Here is a 23,221-nt window from a genome sequence, read left to right on the forward strand (position 1 = left end):
TTTCAAAGTAGCCCAATTTACAGAAAAACTATGAACATGGCAACACTGCAGCTCACCCCCCTCTTCCTGACATATGAAAGCCACTCCCCTCTCACGATTCCAGAGAATTGAAACCAACAGCTGAGCTGAGACAGCAGTAGATTACACCGAGTCTTGGTAGTAATAGCAAAGAGCTAACACTCTGGTATGTATCGAATTCGCTGTAGTAAGGTGGCTGAAACTATAGAACTTTTGAATTAAAAAAAGTTAAATTGTCTAATCTGTGTAGGTTTACTGGATCCGCTGAGTATTCCCTGTGGACAGAGTTACTGTAAAGTCTGTATTGGTAACTGGGTTCAGGATCACCAAAATGATCCCTACCACATCTGCCTTAAGTGCAGACAGACATACACCCCAAGACCTGCGCTATATACAAACACCAATCTTGATGAAGTGGTGGAAAAAAATAGAAAAGACTGGAATGCAAGCTGATGAGACTGGATCTGGAAACAGTCATATACTCCAAGTCATATACTGAGGAAATACTGAGGAAACATACTGAGGAGATACTCCGCAAACATATGCTGAGAAATCAGCACCTGGTCAGCATGAACACGGTATGGATAATAACTATTTCCTGTCTACAGTGACTCAACTACATAGAGTAGATGTAGAAAGAAATGTGACTTATTATGAAATAATAGCTGTAGCCTACTTTGTACAATGTACTTTGGAGGTCATGTGAAGATTACACAGACCCCATCCATCTACCAGAACAGGCAGAGACACAGTTCAAGAACAATCCAAGATTCAGGAAGAGTGTATATCACACAGAGAATAATGTTCTAATACCACAGTATTATTGCCTCAATACCACTGCGTGTTTGCCAACAGAAAAAGATGAGTGGGCGCAAGACACGCAAACAAGAAGCCCAGTCACCAGCTCCCTCTTCCAGCAGACAGGACTTGGTAAGCTCTGGCAAGTTAGTACAGTGGTTCCTCCTTTAAAAGTTGCGAGCTTACACCGCTGGACTAAGAGGTCATTTGTGGTATGGTACCCTGCATCACAACTTCATTGCTCCAGACCAGAGCAAGGGGGAGTTAGAGCACTGATTGTGCTTTTGTGTCCTACTGTGTCTCTAACTGACAATGAATGGGTGACATAAACCTAAATAGAAACTGGTACACGACTACATTACTAAAACTGTTGTTACACTTAGCTTTTTATTACTTTATTTTGTTAGGATCATTTCGCTCTTTACTGTAGGCCACTCCCGACAGGTCACATTGTACAGCGCCTGAATGGCACAATGTTCTAAGACACAAGCTGTGTTGCTAAAGATGCTGGTTCAATACCCGTGCCGGTCTTGACTGGGAGATGCAAGAGATGACAGTAGGTTTTTTTTCCCTCTTAAAAACAGAAATAAATCATTCTAAATAACAAACTGACTTTATTTACAAATTACTAACAATGTCTCACCCCATGTTCAAGAATTTCCTTTTTCTCGCTCATTTTATGTTATTTGAAAACAAAATAATCTCCAAAATATTGTTATTTAAAAAAAAGCAATTATTATTATTAATTTATAATTATATAAAAGCCTGTTGGATATTCTCACAGATATATTATTGACCCTGTTATTAGCAGGACAATATATATTGGTCATATTGATCATGGCACCCGAGTGGGTCACAATGGGACTGCCTTGCAGTTCTCCAGCTGTATCCACTGAAAGCATGTAAGGTTTAAGGCACGAGGACAGGGGGCACGGCATGGGCAGCAGATCTGCGCACAGAAGAAGGACGTAGCCCATGGGGAAGGGAGGAGAGGGGGGTGGCACCACACTGGCAACATTTTAAGGGGCATTGCACTAATAATGGCGCTGACTTGGGAAACGTTCCCACTGTTCTGTTCTTAGTGCCAGTCTGCACGTTCAAACTAAAACAATGTAACTAATAATGGCATCTTTATGCTTTCATTAATAAAATAATGATAAGAAATACTCTTTCAAAATGCCAATGTTTATTTAGTTGTGGATCCATAACAAATTACTATTGGGAATAAATATCACTGAATTACAGAAATATCCTCCAATTGTCTATATGCAATTATTGGCAGAGAGTCACATCATATTTTTCAATATACTGTAGGCCTACCGTAGGCAACATGATTCTCACTAGTGTTGAGTAATGTGCTGTTAAAAGTGGTGTAGGTCTTGTTTATTTAAAGAGCATATTGAAGATAGAAGCAATAGGATTTAAAGCAATGGCCTTCAACTATTTTAGCACCGTTTTGTGCTGCTCTGAGACAAGCATGGTGACTGGTCTTGATAAATCAATAAGATCTTTATTTTCACTGAATCTCAGTTTGGGTATTAGTTAGACTAGAATTAGAAAATTAGGGTGTAGAAATGTTATGCTCTTAGTGTAACCTTTTTTTTAACTAGACAAGTCAGTTATGAACAAAATCTAATTCACAAGGACAGCCAAGTCTTTCCTCCCCATCAGGGAATTGAACCCCAGTCTCCCGCGTGCCCGCAGGAGACTGGATTTTTAGCTAAATAGCCCAGTACTGTAATCCCAACCTAACATTAAAATAACATTGTACAGCGCCATGATTTCGGTTTCATCCTAATGGAAACCCAGAGGGTTTTTCGTTTTCCTTGGAATAGAAACACCATAACATTAAGCAAATTAATTAAGCAAGTTCCAGTCAAAAGTTTGGACACCTACTCATTCCAGTTTTTCTTTATTTTTACTATTTTCCATATTGTAGAATAACAGTGAATACATCACAACTGTGAAGTAACACATATGGAATCAGTTAAGAACAAATTCTTGGGAATTGAACCCTGGTCTCCCGCGCGCCCGCATTGTCTAGTACAGATGTTATTGAAGGCTATCAAATTCTTCTCAAAGATGCCCTCTGGTGGTCAAACTAGCACTAACTTAGCATTAATGATACCAGTGGTGCACACTTAAATAACGTGCCATAGAATTCTGCAGCACCATGCAAGCTGCGCCGCAGTACACTGCAAGTTTTAAAAGAGGAACCACTGTATGTACACAGTCTGTACATGTGTGTTCAGTAATACCCTCCTGATTTAATATTATTGGTGATATCATGCTGATAACTTGAATGTCTGTATGTGACTGGCTCACCTGCCCCCAACTTAGAACTTTAAGGAGTTTCAGGATCCAGAGCCAGGGAAGACACAGGAACTGTATGCCCAAATGGATGACATCCTGGATAGGGTGACTCAAAACAACTTCCAGCAATCAATGAATGCAATAACTGAGTTCACCATTAACACAGAGGGCAAACTGAGGGCCATTACTGACCTCATATATGAGAGGGCCATATCACACCCTGCCAGCTCTGTGGTCTATGCCAACATGTGCCACTACCTCATGGGGGTAAGTCTGTATCTGTACAATTCTCCGTCTGTCTGTATTTTGTCTGTCTCTCACAGAGGTGATTGCAATTTTTTTGTCAAATGCCAATGACCAGACATGGAGAAGAGTTGGAAATCTTACAGGTTTTGCCTTTAATCAACTGTTACAGTGCAAAGGGTTTAACACTTTCTAGGGCAGTGTTCCCCAACTGGCGGGTCTTTTATTTATAATTACATTTTATTCATAAAATCTGTTTTTATTGTTGGGCACATGACTAACTGTAAAAACACCAGGAAATCAACTCTAAGTCATTTTAATTTTGGAAATCTGTTCAAGTGTTTCCACGCATAATAGATACACGTGATCATATACAAATGTAAGCAAGGTTTGAAATGAATGTTTTAGTCCGGTTTCTTTCGGTCACTAATACTGATTATGTTCCGGCCCCCCGACCATCCTATAAAGAGAAAAAAATCTGCCCGCGGCTGAATCTAATTGCTGATCCCTGGTCTAAGGAGTCGGGCATAGGCAATGATTCAAAGGTAAATGCACAGGAGCCAGGTGCAAACAAAGAGGCTTATAGTAAGAAAATGCAAATGAAATCCTGGCTCTTAGACTTTAAATTTAGAAAACAAAAGCATGAATAAAGGTCTCAGCCATTCTGCTCTACCTAGCGGTGAGAGTTGCACACCTTTAAGTCTTTATGCAGTCAATTAGAGTGTTGCCACACCCTTGTAAGGGAACAGTGCTCAGCTGGAGCTTGTTCCCAAGCCAACATTCCTGGTCCTGGCTTGGCCCTGCTGCACCACACCCACCAATTAGTTTTTACCCCACCCCCCTCGCATATCTTCCCCCCTCAGCTCAAAGTACCCATGGTTGCCGTACCAGGAGTGACATTAAATGTCCGCAAGATACTTCTGAACCGAGTCAAGACAGACTTTGAGAACATGGGGAGGGACAGTCATGAAATCTCGCAGAAGAAGATGGACGCCATCACCAAGGTATCACATTCATCTCTTTAGACGCACTGCCCATTACATTATAGACCAACACTTTGAGAAATTCTGATCTGAATGATATTAATCCCTTAGCATTTCACTGATGCTCTAATGCATCATTGATTATGTGCCTTAACCTTGCATGGTGTTCTTCCCGTGAATTGATAATTGGAAAATGTTTTCTTATCTAACTAGTCACCAATTGTATAGTTTAATTTGTTTACTGATTCCTTCCAGGAGGAGGACGGCCAGCAACTGAGGGAAGAGCTGGAGGAGGTCAAGGCGAAGGGTCGGAGACAGTCTCTAGGCAATATCCAGTTCATGTGCGAGTTGTACAGGTTGAAGATGATTACGGAGGCCATCATGCATGACACCATCGTAAAGCTGTTGATAGAACCACGACGAGGATTCGCTGGAGTGTTTGTGCACCTTACTCTCCACCATCGGCAAGGAATTGGCCAGGGTACAACATTGTCTCTCTCTGTCCATCACTCCCATCGGTCTGTTTTTTATCTTTTTTATTCAGTTTAAATCAATGATAGCAAAATCAATGCCATTTAATAAGTACAGTGCATAATTGTTTTATCACAGATGATCTGATAGATTCATCCAATAGATTAAAATCTATAAATCAGTCAAAAGCATTCACTTGGGCTGTCTACTTCCACAGCCCAGAATGGATGAGTACTGCAACCAGATTGAGAAGATCGTGAAGAATAGGACAACCTCCCCCAGAATCACAAGCATGCTGCAAAATGTGATGGATCTCCGAAAGGTATGACCAGTTATTCTTCTTTCCTCTTTTAACATCCATATCTAACGTCTTGGTTGTCTCTCTTTTTGCTCTGTGCTCTAAAGCCGTAATATGTAGTTTGTATGTGTAGCGTGGTTCGTTCTGCATTGTGTACTTTTAATTAGGACGCTGCCACAACTGGAGGTCTGCTGGTTGAATTATTTTTTTATTTGCCCTGCACACGAAGAGACAACACATATTATGTTAACCCTTGGCGCAGTCCTAGCTCTCAGGCACCTTACTAGCCGAATGTCAGGCAAAAGAGCCCCAAAAGGAAATAACAGGTGCTGTGTGCACACATTCAATGCAAAACAGCACACCATACAATACAAGTAAAATGATACAGAACATAATTCAGACAAAATAAAAGACATAGATGCACACGAAGAGACAACACACATTATGTTAACCCTTAGTCCTAGCTCTCAGGCACCTGGACACTCACTCAAACACTGTCCCAAGTACTCACAAGTTACAATAGCTAGTTAGCAAGCTTTGTGAAATTTGTTAACATAAATCTTTATATTATCCACATTGTAACAAACTTATGGTAGCATAACAGTACATTGTGTAACATTATGACGGTTTTATATTAAACAATTTCGGAGCCAAGGACAACATACCTTGCTAGCTGAAGGTCAGGCAAAACAGAACAATATTATAAGGGAGTATGGAAATACAGATAACCCGCGATGGACCAAACCGAAATATACAAAACTTTTACAATCACATGTATGTACAATATTGATATGAAAAAGTGTACACCACCAAAGAAAAACATTAGCTATGCAGCTGTAATTCAATTTAAAAAATTCACTGAATAATAATTATTATTATCAAATTATTAACATCCTCTCTTGACCTTGTCTATTTGAATTGGTCCTTGTGTGCAACTTGGTGCATAATCTAGGGGAACAACATCACACTGCTACATATGCATCCATTTCAGGAATTACAGTTCTGTAAAGTTCTATAATTGATTAATTATTGCATTGTCTTTTTATGTAATATTAATAATGTTGTGTGTGTGGTGGGGTGTGTGTGTGTGGTGGTGGTGGGGGGGGGGGGTGTACGCATTTTCTCTCTAGACCGAAATACCCCAGCTTGCTGAAAAGATGGAGAAGATCAGACTGCAAGCTGACGATGATGCTGACGATCACACTGGACCTGCACATACGGAACCTGTTTTGCGGCCTCATTATAAGTCATCACCCATGAAGCAACAGGAGCTGGTTAGCATATTTACCCCACTGCAGGAGAATGTATGTCCTCATGGTGATAAGCTGAAAGCTGAAGACCATGAGACAGACTCTGCAGGGCGGTCTACCAAGAAGGTATTCATGGGATACCGTAATAGGCTAAGGATAAGCGGTACATAGAAATGTTGCAGGCTTTACCCATCAGCTGGTGTAGATAGACATATTTCAATCTGAATAAAGACCAAGGGATATGTTTTGGTCCATTGTGTGATGCCAATTACAACTGTCTGTATGTTTGTCCACAGAAAAAGGTTAGTGTGCCCTTTAAAACATGCCATCAGATAATCCAGGAGAGAGAGGAGGAGCTACAGAAACTGAGACAGGAAGTGGAGTCTCTAAAGGTCAGACATCAGGGGTGTATTCATTAGTCGGATTCCATTGCAAAACGTTTTGTAACGAAAATAAGAATTTCTATTGCACAGAGTTAACATTTAAGTCATTACATTTAAGTCATTTAGCAGACGCTCTTATCCAGAGCGACTTACAAATTGGTGCATTCACCTTATGACATCCAGTGGAACAGCCACTTTACAATAGTGCATCTAAATCTTTTAAGGGGGGGGGGGTGAGAAGGATTACTTATCCTATCCTAGGTATTCCTTAAAGAGGTGGGGTTAAGTTAAGTGTTAAAAAGAGGGGCAAAGTTCTACACAAATACCTACACATTGCAGTGCTGCTGCAGGCTCTTTGCATATCTTGACAAATCAGATTCACGGAAATCACAGGTTGCGCATATCGGGCACAACGCAACAAGCTCAAGTCGCGCTCTCCACTTTGCTCTGGTATTTATTTAACAAGCTGATAACACATCACTCCCAACAAAAACAAGAAAAAACTCTTACATACACGTGGCAGCCTATACACCTATACATTTGCGATCTGACATGCTATATTGCATGGAAACAAGACTATTTTTCAGTTTAATCAACTAAGCTACTTACATCAGAAGCTGCGTAGTCTAACATATTATGCACCCCCCTCCCCAGTCCTGCTTTTAAAAGATAATTTATATGAACAAGTTCAGCTTGACAGGGTTTTCATCTTCCCCAAGGCCAGGAGTTTTTCCAAAAGTTTTTTTTTAACCATGTGACCTGATTAGAACAACTCTGGTCCTGTCAGGTGAATCACGTCATACTGTATAAGGTCCGGAGTTTCTTCTCCTTCAATGAGGAATCAAGCAAGTACAATTGATATTCATCCCATGGCTCCGTTATTCTCCACCGTTCTCCCAAAGTGTACAGTTGCACACTCCCCGTAATGGATTTAACAATGATGGATTTAACTCCCTCCAGCCAATGCATTTCAATTATAATCAAGACAGGGAGTATGCAAGTCCATACTTTGGGGGAAGTGTGGAGAGTCGGAACAAAGCAGATGCTTACCAAACTTTCTGAGACAAACACCTTGAAATGGACGACTCTTTCTCGCTCTCTGTCTTTTGACAGTGCTTATCTCAGGCTACAGAGGTTCTTCACCAAATTGATTGAGACAAGGTGCTCAGAGGTGAGAGAGTGGATCCAAGCCAAAGAGAAGGAGATGGTGAGTGAGGCTGAGGGACTCATACAGACACTCGAGAAGGAGCTTGATGAGCTGAAGATGACTGAAACAGAGGCTAGGCAGCTTCCACACATAGAGGACGTCCCCCATTTCTTCCAGGTAAGATCAGGAGCTCTCTAATAAAGTGTTACAGGTTTTCAAAAGACAGATTGACCATTGATATTAAGAAGTTAACATTTTTCGATCAGTTTGAACCAATAGCAATTACTTCTCTGTATTGGTAGTCATACATATCGTTCTTACATAAGTGTTCACCCCCTAGGATTATTTTGCGGTGGGTAATATTTCCATATACGGTACCTGTCAAAAGTTGGATACACCTACTCATTCATAGGTTTAACTTTATTTTGACTATTTTCCACGTTGTACAATAATAGTGAAGACATCAAAACTATGAAATAACACATGGAATCATGTAGTAACCAAAAGAGTGTTGAACAAATCAAAATATATTTATATTTGAGATTCTTCAAAATAGCCACCCTTTGCCTTGACAGCTTTGCACACTCTTGGCTTTCTCTCAACCAGTTTCATGAGATAGTCACCTGGAATGCATTTCAATTAACAGGTGTGACTTGTTAAAAGCTCATTTTAATGGAATTTCTTTCCTTCATAATGCGTTTGTGCCAATCAGTTGTTGTGACAAGGTAGGGGTAGTTTACAGAAGATAGCCCTATTTGGTAAAATACCAAGTCCATATTATGGCAAGAACAGCTCAAATAATAAGCAAAGAGAAACGACAGTCCATCATTACTTTAAGACATAAAGGTCAGTCAATCCAGAATATTTCACGAACTTTGAAAGATTTTCAAGTGCAGTCGCAAAAACCATCAAGCGCTATGATGCAACTGGCTCTCATGAGGACCGCCACAGGAACGGAAGATCCAGAGTTACCTCTGCTGCAGAGGATAAGTTCATTAGAGTTACTAGCCTCAGAAATTGTATCCCAAATAAATGCTTCACAGAGTTCAAGTAACAGACACATCTCAATATCAACTGTTCAGAGGAGACAGCGTGAATCAGACCTACATGGTCAAATTACTGCAAAGAAACCACTACTAAAGGACCAATAAGAAGAAGAGACTTGCTTGGGCCAAGAAACACAAGCAATGGACGTTAGACCGGTGGAAATATGTCCAAATTTGAGATTTTTGGTTCCAACCACTGTGTGAGATGCAGAGTAGGTGAACAGATGATCTCCATGTGTAGTTCCTACCGTGAAGCATGGATGAGGAGGTATGGTGGTGCTTTGCTGGTGACACTGTGTGACTTATTTAGAATTCAAGGTACACTTAACCAGCATGGCTACCACAGCATTCTGCAGCGATATGCCATGCCATCTGGTTTGCGCTTAGTGAGACTATCATTTGTTTTTCAACAGGACAATGACCCAACACACCACCAGGCTGTGTAAGGGCTATTTGACCAAAAAGGAGAGTGATGGAGTGCTGCATCAGATGACCTGGCCTCCACAAACACCTGACCTCAACCCAATTGAGATGGTTTGAGTTAGACCTCGGTGTGAAGGAAAAGCAGCCAACAAATGCTCAACATATGTGGGAACTCCTTCAAGACTGTTAGTGAGGGTGGTTGAGGCAATGCCAAGAGTTTGCAAAGCTGTCAAGGCAAAGGGTGGCTATTTTGAAGAATCTCAAATATAAATATATTTTGATTTGTTCAACACTCTTTTGGTTACTACATGATTCCATATGTGTTATTTCATAGTTTTAATGTCTTCACTATTATTCTACAATGTAGAAAATATAACATTTTGAAGAATGAGGGGTGAAGTATGTATATGGGTGAATCTACAGAAGTGGTGCAAATTACAGTCCCACCCCCCAAAAACGATAAACAACAAACAACTCTTCAAAAATGGGACATTTATTTACATAATGATGTGTTCTAATGCAATTCAAGGCATTAAATAACATATTGTTAAATTAATATTGTACAAAGTCATTGTTTATACACCTGTTCATATTAAGGTGGCTGTCCCAAACTGCCCCAGACTCCTAAACTTCAAGTTTGAAAATAAAGCAATTCATGATTTTTGTAATAAAAACATTTTAAAACACTATCTTATCTTGGCGTCTGTGACGGCATGGGCAGCACCATTGAGGTTATCTCCATTTTAAAAGTTGCATGTCCCATGCTCTACCAACTGAGCTACAGAGGACCACCATGTGGACAAGTGCACACTTCAGGAGAACGTTTTTAAAGTATTGAGATTCATAGCCAGCAGGGGGGCTTAAATCCTCCAAGATATCAAACTTTGACATCTAATTGGCCAAAACATAGATGTCTATAATGTTCTGTACTGTATTCTACATTACTATGCTATACTGTACTCTATTTTACTCAAGTTTAAAAGTTGACTTGAGGTTCTTACAACTGAAGAAGGGGCCCATGGACTCTTCATCTAGTGGTCTTGAGACCACTCAAAACCACACATTAGGTCTTTAAAGAGCGACTTCCCCTAAAAGCAACTTCTCGTTTTGAAAACGGCCTATGGTAGCATCGATATGAGCAGTACTGACTGGCTGAGTAGTAGTGCAGCTGGATATATTTCAAATTTCAACAGACATGCATTGCTTTAGTAGCCTGGCATAACCATCCTGATAATGGCTCTTTTCCAATTCAATTAATTTCTATAAACTCTGAATAGAATAGGAATGGAGTTATAGGCCTCCTCAGGCTGGTTAGGCAGGTTATTGGTTATTTTCAAATGTTCACATCATAAGGCTATTTCACAGAAAAACATGGTCAGTCAGGTGCATCGCAAGTTCAGAACGTGGACTTCTGGACAGTGACATGTTAAACTAAAGCACTGATCATTGGGAACAAAATCAGAATGACTCCTTAGGGAAAGAAGGTTTAATCCATAAATCTAAATAACAAAGTAGGAAGTCTAGCCTACAAAACCCCAAAATTCGAAATGGTAAACTCTAAAGGCCTGACTGGATTATTATTTTATTTAACTAGGCAAGTCCGTTAAGAACAAATTCTTATTTACAATGACGGCCTACCAGAAGGCAAAAGGCCTCCTACAAGGACGGTGGCTGGGATTTAAAAAAAAAAAAAAAAATGTAGGACAAAACCTGGATAACGCTGGGCCAATTGTGCGTCCCCCTGTGGGATTCCTAATCACGGCCGGATGTGATGCAGCCTGGATTCGAATCAGGGACTGTAGTGATGCCTCTTGCACTGAGATGCAGTGCCTTAGACCCAGTACTGTACCGCCTTGTTCATAGATTTATCTAAAGCTTTTGACACTGTAGACCATGCAATACTTTTGGGTAAGCTGTCGTCAATAGGACTGGGACTGGATGCCTGTCGTTTGTTTCATGACTATCTAAAGGATAGAAGTCCGGCTGTTAGAGTCGACGACATCCAGTCAGAGCCGTTGGAGTTGGTTAAAGGGGTCCCACAAGGTTCTATACTTGGTCCATTACTGTCCACTCTTTACATAAACAATATTGGTGATGAGGTAAGAAAGTGTCAAATTCATTTATATGCTGATGACACTGTCATGTACTCTATCGCTTCAATGGCTGACCAAGCATTGTCACTATTGGAGACAGATTTTAAGATATTACAAGGGTATTTTATACAGCTGAAACTTGTTTTAAATGCAAAGAAAACACATTTTATGATTTTTAATAGGTTCAAAAAGTTGGTTGAAAATACACTTGCACTTACGAGCTTAGATGGTTCTCAAATTAATCAGGTCTCTGCATATAAATCCTTAGGGACATGTTTGGATGATGATGTAAACGGCTAAAAATCAAGCTGGGCTTCCTCTATAGAAACAGGACATGCTTGTCCTCTACAAATAGAAGACAAATTGTGCAAGCTACTTTTATGTCTGTTATAGATTATGGGGATATTATTTACATGCATGCTACGGCATCAACACTTAAATCGCTGGATGCTACTTATCATTGCGCACTTAGGTTTATTACGGGTGCTAGCTACAGAACTCACCACTGTGTTTTATATCATAATGTGGGTTGGACTTCGTAGTCGTGAGACGAGAACAACATGCTCTCGTGTTTGTCTATAAAGCACTTCTGAATAAGCGACCTTCTTATTTATCATCACTCATCAATATTAGAATTAGAATTCCTAAAACCAGGTCTCAAGCATGGATTACACTTGAGGCCCATGCGATTTCCACAGAGTTGGGTATGGCTGCCTTTTCCTGTTACGCTCCTTGCCTATGGAATAGCCTGCAGACTAAACGTAAACTTGAGACTCTTGTCCCCCTTGCTCATTTTAAATATTTATTGGAGCATTTTTATTTTTGTATGGCTTTCAGGTAATGCAAGTTCTTGTGCTGTTAGTAGAGCAACCTATGTGTAAATGAAATATGTTGCTGTACTTTTTCTTTTTTTTTGGTGTTGTCTGTGATCGTTTTGTTTGTCTTTAGTTTTTCTAATCATTGCACCTAAACTGTATGTGTAAACATGTATACGCAGGGCCCAGCTGTAAAAGAGACCTCAGTCTCAGTCTGTGTTCCTTGTTGAAATAAAGGTATAGTAATAGACCGCTGCGCCACTAGGGAGCCCTGAGCCCTTCACTTTTTACACATTTTGTTATGTTAAAGCCTTGTTCTAAAATGTATTAAATTGTTTTTTTCCCCTCATCAATCTACACACAATACCCCATAATGACAAAGCAAAATGTATAAAATGTTTTTTATGCAAATGTAAAAAAAGAAACGGAACTATCACATTTACATAAGTATTCAGACTCTTTACTCAGTACTTTGTTGAAGCACCTTTGGCAGCGAATACAGCCTTGAGTCTCCTCAAAGCTTCTCAAACCTTGGCACACTGTTACGCTCATCGATGGAAAGATCGGACCAAGGTTCAGCGTGGTAGGCGCACATTTCAATTTATTAAATGAACACTGAATAAACAACAAATACAAAATGAAACGTAACGTCTAGTAGGGCTAAACAGCACAGTACCAAAAACAAGATCCCACCAACTACAGGTGGAAAAAGGCTGCCTAAGTATGATCCCCAATCAGAGACAACGATAGACAGCTGCCTCTGATTGGGAACCATACCCGGCCAACAAAGAAATAGAAAACAGATTGCCCACCCTAGTCACACCCTGACCTAACCACATAGAGAATTAAAAGGATCTCTAAGGTCAAGGCGTGACACACACCTGTACTGGAGTTTCTCCCATTCTTCTCTGCAGATCCTCTGAAGCTCTGTCAGGTTGAGGAGCGTCGCTGCACAGCTATTTTCAGGTCTCCAGAGATGTTCGTTTGGGTTCAAGTCCGGGCTGGCCCACTCAAGGACATTCAGAAAATTGTCCCAAAGCCACTCCTGCGTTGTCTTGGCTATGTGCTTAGGGTGGCAGGGTAGCCTAGTGGTTAGAGCGTTGGACAAATAAGCGAAAGGTTGAAAGTTTCAATCCCCGAGCTGACAAAGGTACACATCTGTCGTTCTGCCCCTGAACAGGCAGTTAACCCACTGTTCCTAGGCCATCATTGAAAATAAGAATTTGTTCTTAACTGACTTGCCTAGTAAAATAAAGGTAAAATAAAAAAATAAAAAATAAATGGTTCTGCTGGAAGGTGAACCCAGTCTGAGGTCCTGAGCGCTCTGGGGCATGTTTTCATCAAGGATCTCTGTGTACTTTGCTCCGTTCATCTTTCCCTCATTCCTGACTATTCTCCCAGTCCCTGCTGCTGAACAACATCCCCACAGCATGATGCTGTCACCTCTATGCTTCACCGTAGGGATGGTTCCAGGTTTCCTCCAGAAAGGCATTCGGGCCAAAGAGTTCAATGTTGATTTCATCATCCTTTAGGTGCCTTTTGGCAAACTCCAAGCGGGCAGTCATATTTTTTTTTACTGAGGAGTGTCTTTCGTGTAGCCACTACCATAAAGGCCTGATTGGTGGAGTGCTGCAGAGATGGTTGTACTTCTTGAAGATTCCTCCACAGGGGAACTCTGGAGCTCTTTCAGAGTGACCATCGGGTTCTTGATCACCTCCCTGACAAATTATCTTCTCTCCCGATTGCTCAGTTTGGCCCGGTGGCCAGCTCTAAGAAGATTATTGGTGGTTCCAAACTTATTTCATTTAAGAATGATGGAGGCCACTGTGTTATTGGGGACCTTCAATGGTGCAGAAATGTTTTGGTATCCTGCTCCAGATCCGTGCCTTGACACAATCCTGTTTCGGAGCTCTACGGACAATTCCTTCGGCCTTATGGCTTGGTTTTTGCTCTGACATGCACTGTCAATTTTGGGAGCTTATATATATTCAGGTGTGTGTCTTTCCAAATCATGTCCAATCAATTGAATTTACCACAAGTGGACTCCAATCAAGTTATTGAAAAGAATGCTCAATGGAAACATGATGCACCCGAGCTCAATTTCAAGTCTCATAGCAAAGGGTCTGAATACTTATGTTTTCGCTTTGTCATTATGGGGTATTGTGTGTAGATTGATGAGGATTTTTTTGAAGTGAAGTGAAGATTTAATCCATTTTTAACCCCACTTTGTAACACACACAATCAGAGACAATGATGATGGGCTCTTAGGTTTCACTGTAACTATTTATATGGACACCTTGTGTTTTACCATTTCATCAGTGTATTTACTTGTGGTCACCTTGTGTTTTACCATTTCATCAGTGTATTTACTTGTGAACACCTTGTGTTTTACCATTTCATCAGTGTATTTACTGTCTTTCTGAATTGGATTTGTACGGTTTCTGATTTACTGAATGTTTATTTGTCTGTCTGTAGAAATTGCCCAGCATCACTGAGGCTTTTGGAAAAGTGAAGAGGATATATGCCACTAAAATCCAAAAGCTATTTGAAAATACCTCCAAGAGACAATTTAAGATGTTTTATGAAATAGGTACTCATTAAGCATTATAGCTGTACTATTTGTTTTAGCATAAACCAGATTCCTTCAGACATAACATTATTATTATATTTTTTTTCAACAGTTGAAGAAATGCTGGAACCATACAGTTAAGCATTACCATTACAGCACAATTGGCCCAAAGACCTCTAGCTTATCGGGGGCAACAACTGGTCAACCAGCCACCTTTTGGGATAAACAGCTGAGGGATGGAGCTGGAGAAATTTAACTTCTCTCAACCTCTTAGCCAGTGCTATGGAGGACGAGGACTTGACCATCCATGAGATAAAAATGATTGTGTTTTGTTTTCTGAAGCTATGTGTTGATTTACAAACAAGTTTTTATATAAGCTCATATTTTGGTTTGTGTTAGAATAAGAAAGTTGAACTAAGCTCACATGGCATTTCTAACTCATGCTCCTGAAGAATCAATGGCTATATTTATAATTTAATTAAAATTGATGTACCTATCCCAGATTGTCTCTCTCTCTCTCTCTCGCCCTCTCTCACAGCCATCACTTCTATTGACAGACAGGAGGTGGAAGAAAAGGACCTGGTAAGATCTGTCCAGAACAGCTGTGTTTAGTAATAATCTCCTGGTTCTATATTGTTTGTTTACTCCCCCACCTGCCTCCTGATTTATGACTTGAAGGAGGACTTTGTGGACCTAGATACAGTGAAGACAGAGGAAATATATGCACAAATGGATGACATCCTGGACAGGCTGACTCCTAGGAACTTCCATCAGTCGATGAAGGTAGTGAGTGCATTTACCATTGACACAGAGGACAAACTCAAGGGCTTTATTGACCGCATATATAAGAATGCCATTGAATACCCTACCTACGCTGATGTCTACGCCAAGGTGTGCCACCATCACCAACTCATGGGGGTAAGTCTACATATTAAAGTTTTCTGTCTATTTCTCACTGTCTTAATCCCAGAGGTGATCACAAAAAATTACTTGTTTTTGTCTTTTTCCTTCTCTCTGTCCATCTTGCTCTCTCTGACACAATAACAACCCATCAACCTTCAATGAGTTTTACCTACAACATATCCTGCCTTTTCAGTTGAAAGTACCCGGAGTGACATTACCTTTCCGCAAGCTGCTGCTGAACCGATGCCAGAAGGGCTTTGAGAAAGACAATAGTAAGATCTTAAAGGAAATGCAGAGAGAACTGGACGCGATCACTGAGGTAGACCAACATTTTGATGTCAAAATTACTTGCACTTGATCTATACTGAACAAACAAAAGAAAAGGCAACATGCAACAATTTCAAAGATTTTACTGGGTTTATTTAAATTTTACTGAATTTATTTAAATTGACTGATATGAACTGTAGTTCATATCAGTCAATTTAAATCAATGCATTAACTTATTTGGGGTAGGGGGCAGTATTTTCACATCCGGATGAAAAGCATGCCCAGAGTAAACAGCCTGCTACAAAGCCAAAGCTAGAATATGCATATTATTAGTAGATTTGGATAAAAAAAACACTCTGAAGTTTCTAAAACTGTTTGAATGATGTTTGTGAATATAACAGAACTCGTATGGCAGGCAAAAACCAGAGGAAAAAATCCAACCAGGAAGTGGGAAATCTGAGGCTAGTCGATTTTCAATTGCTCCTATTGAGGATACAGTGGGATATTGGTGATGTTGCACTTCCTAAGGCTTCCACTAGATGTCAACAGTCTTTAGAACCTTGTCTGATGCTTCTACTGTGAAGTGGGGCCGAAGGAGAAGGGAATAAGTAAAGTCTGCCATGAGCTGACCATGCGCGTTCACATGAGAGGGAGGGAGCTCTGTTCCATCGCACTTCTGAAGGTAATCGAATTCTCCAGTTGGAACATTATTGAAGATTTATGTTAAAAACATCCTAAAGATTGATTCAATACATAATTTGAGATGTTTCTACTGACTGTTATACGGAACTTTTTGACATTTCGTCTGCTTTTAGTGAACGCGCTTCGTGACTTTGGATTTATTTACCAAACATGCTCACAAAAGTAACTATTTGGACATAAATGATGGACATTACCGAACAAAACAAACATTTCTTGTGGAAGTGGGAGTCCTGGGAGTGCATTCCGACGAAGATCAGCAAAGGTAAGTGAAGATTTATAATGCTATTTATGACTTTTGTTGACTGCATAATATGGGAGATATATTTGTGTCTTGATTGGGCTTTGAGCACTGACTCAGATTATTGCATGGTTTGCTTTTTCCGTAAAGCTTTTTGAAATCTGACACAGTGGTTGCATTAAGGAGAAGTGCATCTAAAATTCCATGCATAACAGTTGTATCTTTTAGCAATGTTTATTATGAGTATTCCTGTAAATTGATGTGGCTCGCTGCAAAATCAAAGTATGTTTTGGAACTTCTGAACGTAAGGCGCCAATGTAAACTTAGATTTTTGGATATAAATATGAACTTTACCGAACAAAACATACATGTATTGTGTAACATGAAGTCCTATGAGTGTCATCTGATGAAGATCATCAAAGGTTAGTGATTAATTTGAACTATATTTCTGCTTTTTGTGAATCCTCTCTTTGGCTGGAAAAATGGCTGTGTTATTCTGTGAATAGGCACTCACCTAACATAATCGTTTGGTTTGCTTTCGTCGTAAAGCCTTTTTGAAATCAAACACTGTGGCTGGATTTACAACAAGTGTATCTTTTAAAATTGTGTAAAATACATGTATGTTTGAGGAACTTTAATTATGGGATTTCTGTTTTGAATTTGACGCCCTGCAGTTTCACTGGCTGTTGAATAGGTGGGATGCTACCGTCTCATGTATCCTAGAGAGGTTAAGCTCTAATCTATGGATTCCACATGACTGGGAATATTATACCTATACCTACATGACTTGTCACAGATACCTTTAAAAAACCTTTAAAAAAAAGTAGGTTCATGGATCAGAAAACCAGTCAGTATCTGGTGTGACCACCATTTGCCTCATGCAGCGCGACACATCTCCTTCACATAGAGTTGATCAGGCTGTTGATTGTGGCCTGTGGAATGTTGTCCCACTCCTCTTCAATGGCTGTACGATGTTTGCTGGATATTTGCGAGAACTGCAACAGGCTGACGTACACGTCGATCCAGAGCATCCCAGACATACTCAGTGGGTGATGTCTGAGTATGCAGACAATGGAAGAACTGGGACATTTCCAGCTTCCATGAATTGTGTACAGATCCTTGCGACATGGGGCCATGTATTATCATGCTGAAACATGAGGTGATGGCGGCGGATGAATGGCACGACAATGAGCCTCAGGATCTCGTCACGGTGTCTCTGCATTCAAATTGTCATCGATAAAATGCAATTGTGTTTGTTGTCCTCAGCTTGCCTATACCATAACCCCACCACCATCATAGGGCACTCATTTTACAATGTTGACATCAGCAAACTGCTTGCCCATACGCCATAGATGTGGTGTGCAGTTGTGAGGCCGGTTGCACATACCACCAAATTCTCTAAAACATCGGCTTATGGTGGAGAAATTAACTTTAAATTCTCTGGCAACAGCTCTGGTGGACATTCCTTCAGTCAGCATGCCAATTGCACCCTGCTTCAACTTGAGACATCTGTGGCATTGTGTTGTGACAACTGCACATTTGTAGAGTGGCCTTTTATTTTCCCCATTACAAGGTGCACCTGTGTAATGATCATGCTGTTTAAAAACTTCTTAGGGCTGCAATCACGTTAACGGGATGATATGACAACAGCCAGTGAAAGTGCAGGGTGCCAAATTCAAAACAACAGAAATCTCATAATTAAAATGACTCAAACATACATACATATCTTATACCTTTTTAAAGGTCATATTGCTGTTAATCCCACCACAGTGTCCAATTTCAAATATACGTTACAGCGAAAGCACCACAGACGATTATGTTATGTCACCACCAAGCCACAAAATAAACACAGCCATTTTTCCAGCAAAAGATAGGAGTCACAAAAAGCACAAATAGTTAGAAAATTAATCACTAACCTTTTATGATCTTCATCGGATGACACTCATAGGACTTAATGTTACACAATGCATGTATGTTTTGTTTGATAAAGTTCATATTTATATAAAAAAAATCTGAGTTTACATTACCTTGTTACGTTCCCTAGCTCCAAAAACATCCAGTGATTTTGCATAATTACATCGATTCAACAGAAATCAACATCATAAATGTAGATGATAATACAAGTTAAAGATATACCTCTCCTTAATGCAACCACTGTGTCAGATTTTAAAAAAACTTTACGGAAAAAGCAAACCATGCAATAATCTGAGACGGCGCTCAGAAAAATAATCAAATTAGCCGCCATGTTGGAGTCAACAGAAACCAGAAATTACATGATAAATATTCCCTTACCTTTGAAGATCTTCATCAGAATGTACTCACAGGAATCCTAGTTCCACAATAAATGCTTGATTTGTTCGATAATGTCCGTTATTTATGTCCAAGTATCTTCTTTTGTTAGCGCGTTAGGTATACAAATCCAAACGCTCGTGCATTACTTCAAACAAAAACTTCAAAAAGTTATATTAGAGGTCGAAGAAACATTTCAAACTAAGTATAGAATCAATCATTATGATGTTTTTATCATAAATCTTCACTAATGTTCCAACCGGAGAATTCCTTTGTATCGAGAGGAGCAAGTCGATATCATGTGGAATGCGCGTGACCAGGAAATTGCTCTCTGCCAGTAACCTGACTCATTCAGCTCTTATTCAATCCCACAACACAGTAGAAGCCCCATTCAAGTTTCTAAAGATGATTGACATCCATAGGAAGTGCAACTTCTTTCACATCCCAATGTGAATTCAATAGGGCCTGGGTTGAAAATATACCAACCTCAGATTTCTCACTTCCTGTTTGGATTTCTTCTCAGGTTTTTGCCTGCCATATGAGTTATATTATACTCACAGACATCATTCAAACAGTTTTAGAAACTTCAGAGCGTTTTTTATCCAATAATACTAATAATATGCATATATTAGCAACTGGGACTGAGGAGCAGGCCGTTTACTCTGGGCACCTCTGGGCACCTTTCATCCAAGCTACTCAATACTGCCGCTGCAGCCATAATAACTTCACAATCAGCTTCTTGATATTCCACACCAGTCAGGTGGATGGGGATGTAAACACATTTCTGCACAACATATGAAATAAGCTTTTTGTGCATATGGAACATTCCTGGGATCTATTATTTCAGCTCATGAAACATGGGACCAACACTTTACATGTTGCGTTTTATATTTTTGTTGAGTATACATTACATGAACATAATTTCTCCTTATGCCTTATGCTTTCTTCACAATTGTATTTGATTTAAAGGGATAGTTTGAGATTTTGCCAATGAAGCCCTACTTTCCCAGAGTCAGATGGATACCGTGGATACCATTTGTATACCTCAGTGTTCCGTTTGAAGGAAGTTGCTAAGTAGCATTAGAGCAATAACTGGAAGTCTGTTAGACTTTGTCATTGCGCTAAAGCTATCTAGCAACTTCCTTCAAACTGAACACCGAGACATACAAATGGTATCTATGAGTTCATCTGACTCTGGGGAAGTACAGTCGTGGCCAAAAGTTTTGAGAATGAGACAAATATTAATTTTCACAAGTCTGCTGCCTCAGTGTCTTTAGATATTTTTGTCAGATGTTACTATGGAATACTGAAGCATAATTACAAGCATTTCATAAGTGTCTTTTATTGACAATTACATGAAGTTGATGCAACGAGTCAATATTTGCAGTGTTGACCCTTCTTTTTCAAGACCTCTGCAATCCGCCCTAGCATGCTGTCAATTAACTTCTGGGCCACATCCTGACTGATGGCAGCCCATTCTTGCATAATCAATGCTTGGAGTTTGTCAGAATTTGTGGGTTTTTGTTTGTCCACCCGCCTCAAGTTCTCAATGGGATTAAGGTCTGAGGAGTTTCCTGGCCATGGACCCAAAATATCAATGTTTTGTTCCCCGAGCCACTTAGTTATCACTTTTGCCTTATGGCAAGGTGCTCCATCATGCTGGAAAAGGCATTGTTCGTCATCAAACGGTTCCTGGATGGTTGGGAGAAGTTGCTCTCAGAGGATGTGTTGGTACCATTCTTTATTCATGGCTGTGTTCTTAGGCAAAATTGTGAGTGAGCCCACTCCCTTGGCTGAGAAGCAACCCCACGACATATGAATGGCCTCAGGATGCTTTACTGTTGGCATGACACAGGACTGATGGTAGCGCTCACCTGGTCTTCTCCGGACAAGCTTTTTTCCGGATGCCCCAAACAATCGGAAAGGGGATTCATCAGAGAAAATTATTTTATCCCAACCCTCAGCAGGCCAATCCCTGTGCAGATGTGCAGATGCACTCACACCTGCCTGCTGCCATTCCTGAGCAAGCTTTGTACTGGTGGTGCCCCGATCCCGCAGTTGAATCAACTTTAGGAGACGGTCCTGGCGCTTGCTGGACTTTCTTGGGCACCCTGAAGCCTTCTTCACAACAATCAAACCGCTCTCCTTGAAGTTCTTGATGATCCGATAAATGGTTGATTTAGGTGCAATCTTACTGGCAGCAATATCCTTGCCAGTGAAGCCATTTTTGTGCAAAGCAAGGATCCTTGCAGATCCTTGCAGGTAACCATGGTTGACAGAGGAAGAACAATGATTACAAGCACCACCCTCCTTTTTGAAGCTTCCAGTCTGTTATTCAAACTCAATCAGCATGACAGAGTGATCTCCAACCTTGTCCTCGCCAACACTCACACCTGTGTTAATGAGAGAATCACTGACATGATGTCAGCTGATCCTTTTGTGCCAGGGCTGAAATATAGTGGAAATGTTTTGGGGGGGATTCAGTTCATTTGCATGGCAAAGAGGAACTTTACAATTAATTGCAATTCATCTGATCACTCTTCATAACATTCTGGAGGACATGCAAATTCCCTTCACACAAACTGAGGCAGCAGACTTTGTGAAAAATAATATTTGTGTCATTCTCAACACTTTTGGCCACGACTGTAGATCGTCCGGGATTGTTGTCATAAAGCCCCCTATCACTTTTGGGTCTCCTAGCCGTTAACCTTACATTGAAGAATTTATTCCCTTCAACTGATCATTGTAACGCTTGTAACAACTCACTAACTTGTACCTTGTTTAGTCCAATGCAATTTTCATTAGTTCAAGGAAGGCTCACCAAATCTCCCTGATTCCTTCCAGAAGGAGGACCGACAGCGACTGAGGGAGGGGCTGGAGGAGACGAAGGCAGAGGGGCAGCGGGAGTTGCTTTGCAACATCAAGTTCATGTGCGAGTTGTTCAAGCTAAAGATGATTATGGAGACCGTCATGCACAACTGCATTGTAAAGCTACTAAAGAATGGTGATGATGGTTCACTGGAGGTCCTGTGCACATTACTCTTCACCATCGGCAAGGACTTAGAGGAGGATTCTCAGGAGGCTGAGGTACAACTACATATTGTCTGTCTCTTATTTGTTTGTCTTTCTGATTTATAAATGTGATCACTAATAGCCAGTCTATACTTCCACAGCCCAGAATGGATCAGCACTACAAGCAGATTGTGGTGATCATTAAGAAAAAGAGGACGTCCCCCAGAATCCGCTACATGCTGTGTGATGCGATGGACCTCAGAGAGCTATGACACGTATTAATGTCAATTGAGCTTCAACTGCTATTTGTCTTTGGTTGTCTGTATGTCTCCCATATCCTTTCATCTTATATGGCTGATATTAGATTGTCATTTTTGTTAAAAGTCTGATGTTTTACACTCTGTTCTCTTTCTCTAGCTCAATTTGGAGAAAAGTAAAGACAATTGAAGCCAAGAACCAGATGTTTTCTATGAGGTCTAATGATGTCCCGTGTAGGTTAGTTGGTAGAGCATGGCGCTTGCAACGCCAAGGTTGTGGGTTCAATTCCCAAGAGGGACCAGTATGAAAATGTATGGAATCAAGACTGTATGATGTCCTGGATAGGAGCGTCTGCTTGATGACTTAAATGTAAATGTTTAAACACACACTGATCACATTGGAAAATTAAATTGAAATATTGATGGTTCATAATAATTTAATCATAAGATGTACAGTATGTCCTACAATAAATCTATTTTTTCCCCTGCAAATGTCTGTCTACTTTATTTGTTTAATGACATTTAGATCTAGTGAGATTGGAGTTATGTTGATGTGATTGAAGGAGTGGCGTGGGAAACGCCACCGTAACTCAAGTCAATGTCGACTGGTGATCTCATCCACTGGCAAAGTGACACGACACCCACACACTACCTGGTTTGCAATCCACCCATTTTTCAGCCTTTTATAGTAAGAAATTCACTA

General features: G+C 40.3%; 2 protein-coding genes across 9 annotated transcripts; both read left to right on the forward strand.

The window, feature by feature from the left end:
- The first annotated feature begins 113 nt into the window (after nt 1-113).
- On the forward strand, nt 114-6,395 carry LOC118361460 (eukaryotic translation initiation factor 4 gamma 3-like). The gene is made up of 7 exons (XM_035741411.2): nt 114-596; nt 874-948; nt 3,157-3,396; nt 4,236-4,376; nt 4,611-4,873; nt 5,044-5,148; nt 6,255-6,395. The coding sequence occupies exons 1-6, from the start codon at nt 471-473 to the stop codon at nt 5,084-5,086; spliced, it is 888 nt and encodes a 295-aa protein (XP_035597304.2). The 5' UTR covers nt 114-470; the 3' UTR covers nt 5,087-5,148; nt 6,255-6,395.
- On the forward strand, nt 6,258-23,004 carry LOC118361458 (eukaryotic translation initiation factor 4 gamma 3-like). Of its 8 annotated transcripts, none has more exons than XM_035741410.2 (10): nt 6,258-6,398; nt 6,671-6,766; nt 7,871-8,081; nt 14,757-14,871; nt 14,963-14,986; nt 15,389-15,432; nt 15,529-15,768; nt 15,947-16,072; nt 22,094-22,336; nt 22,423-23,004. In XM_035741410.2, exons 3-10 carry the CDS (start codon nt 7,962-7,964, stop codon nt 22,531-22,533), a joined length of 1,023 nt encoding a protein of 340 aa, XP_035597303.1. In that variant the 5' UTR covers nt 6,258-6,398; nt 6,671-6,766; nt 7,871-7,961; the 3' UTR covers nt 22,534-23,004. The 8 variants fall into 8 exon arrangements, 6 of the variants coding, with proteins under 6 accessions (XP_035597303.1, XP_052339092.1, XP_035597300.1 ...); XR_004821001.2 differs by having other exon boundaries at nt 6,351-6,500; nt 6,671-8,081; nt 22,423-22,583; nt 22,679-23,004; XR_004821002.2 differs by lacking the exon at nt 22,423-23,004 and adding exons at nt 16,422-16,702; nt 16,836-16,984 and having other exon boundaries at nt 6,351-6,500; nt 6,671-8,081; nt 22,094-22,229.
- Nucleotides 23,005-23,221: the final 217 nt, after the last annotated feature.

This window comes from Oncorhynchus keta, chromosome 28 (genome assembly GCF_023373465.1).
Source record: "Oncorhynchus keta strain PuntledgeMale-10-30-2019 chromosome 28, Oket_V2, whole genome shotgun sequence".
NCBI classification, from domain to species: Eukaryota; Metazoa; Chordata; class Actinopteri; order Salmoniformes; family Salmonidae; genus Oncorhynchus; species Oncorhynchus keta.

Coding starts and splice junctions, on each gene's coding strand:
- LOC118361460 (XM_035741411.2), top strand. CDS start 471: ATGAGACTGGATCTGGAAACAGTCATATACTCCAAGTCATATACTGAG. Junction 597..873: donor ACCTGGTCAGCATGAACACG/GTATGGATAATA, acceptor GTTTGCCAACAG/AAAAAGATGAGTGGGCGCAA. Junction 949..3,156: donor CTTCCAGCAGACAGGACTTG/GTAAGCTCTGGC, acceptor CCCCCAACTTAG/AACTTTAAGGAGTTTCAGGA.
- LOC118361458 (XM_052483132.1), top strand. CDS start 7,683: ATGGATTTAACAATGATGGATTTAACTCCCTCCAGCCAATGCATTTCA. Junction 8,082..14,756: donor ACGTCCCCCATTTCTTCCAG/GTAAGATCAGGA, acceptor GTCTGTCTGTAG/AAATTGCCCAGCATCACTGA. Junction 15,433..15,528: donor AGGTGGAAGAAAAGGACCTG/GTAAGATCTGTC, acceptor TATGACTTGAAG/GAGGACTTTGTGGACCTAGA.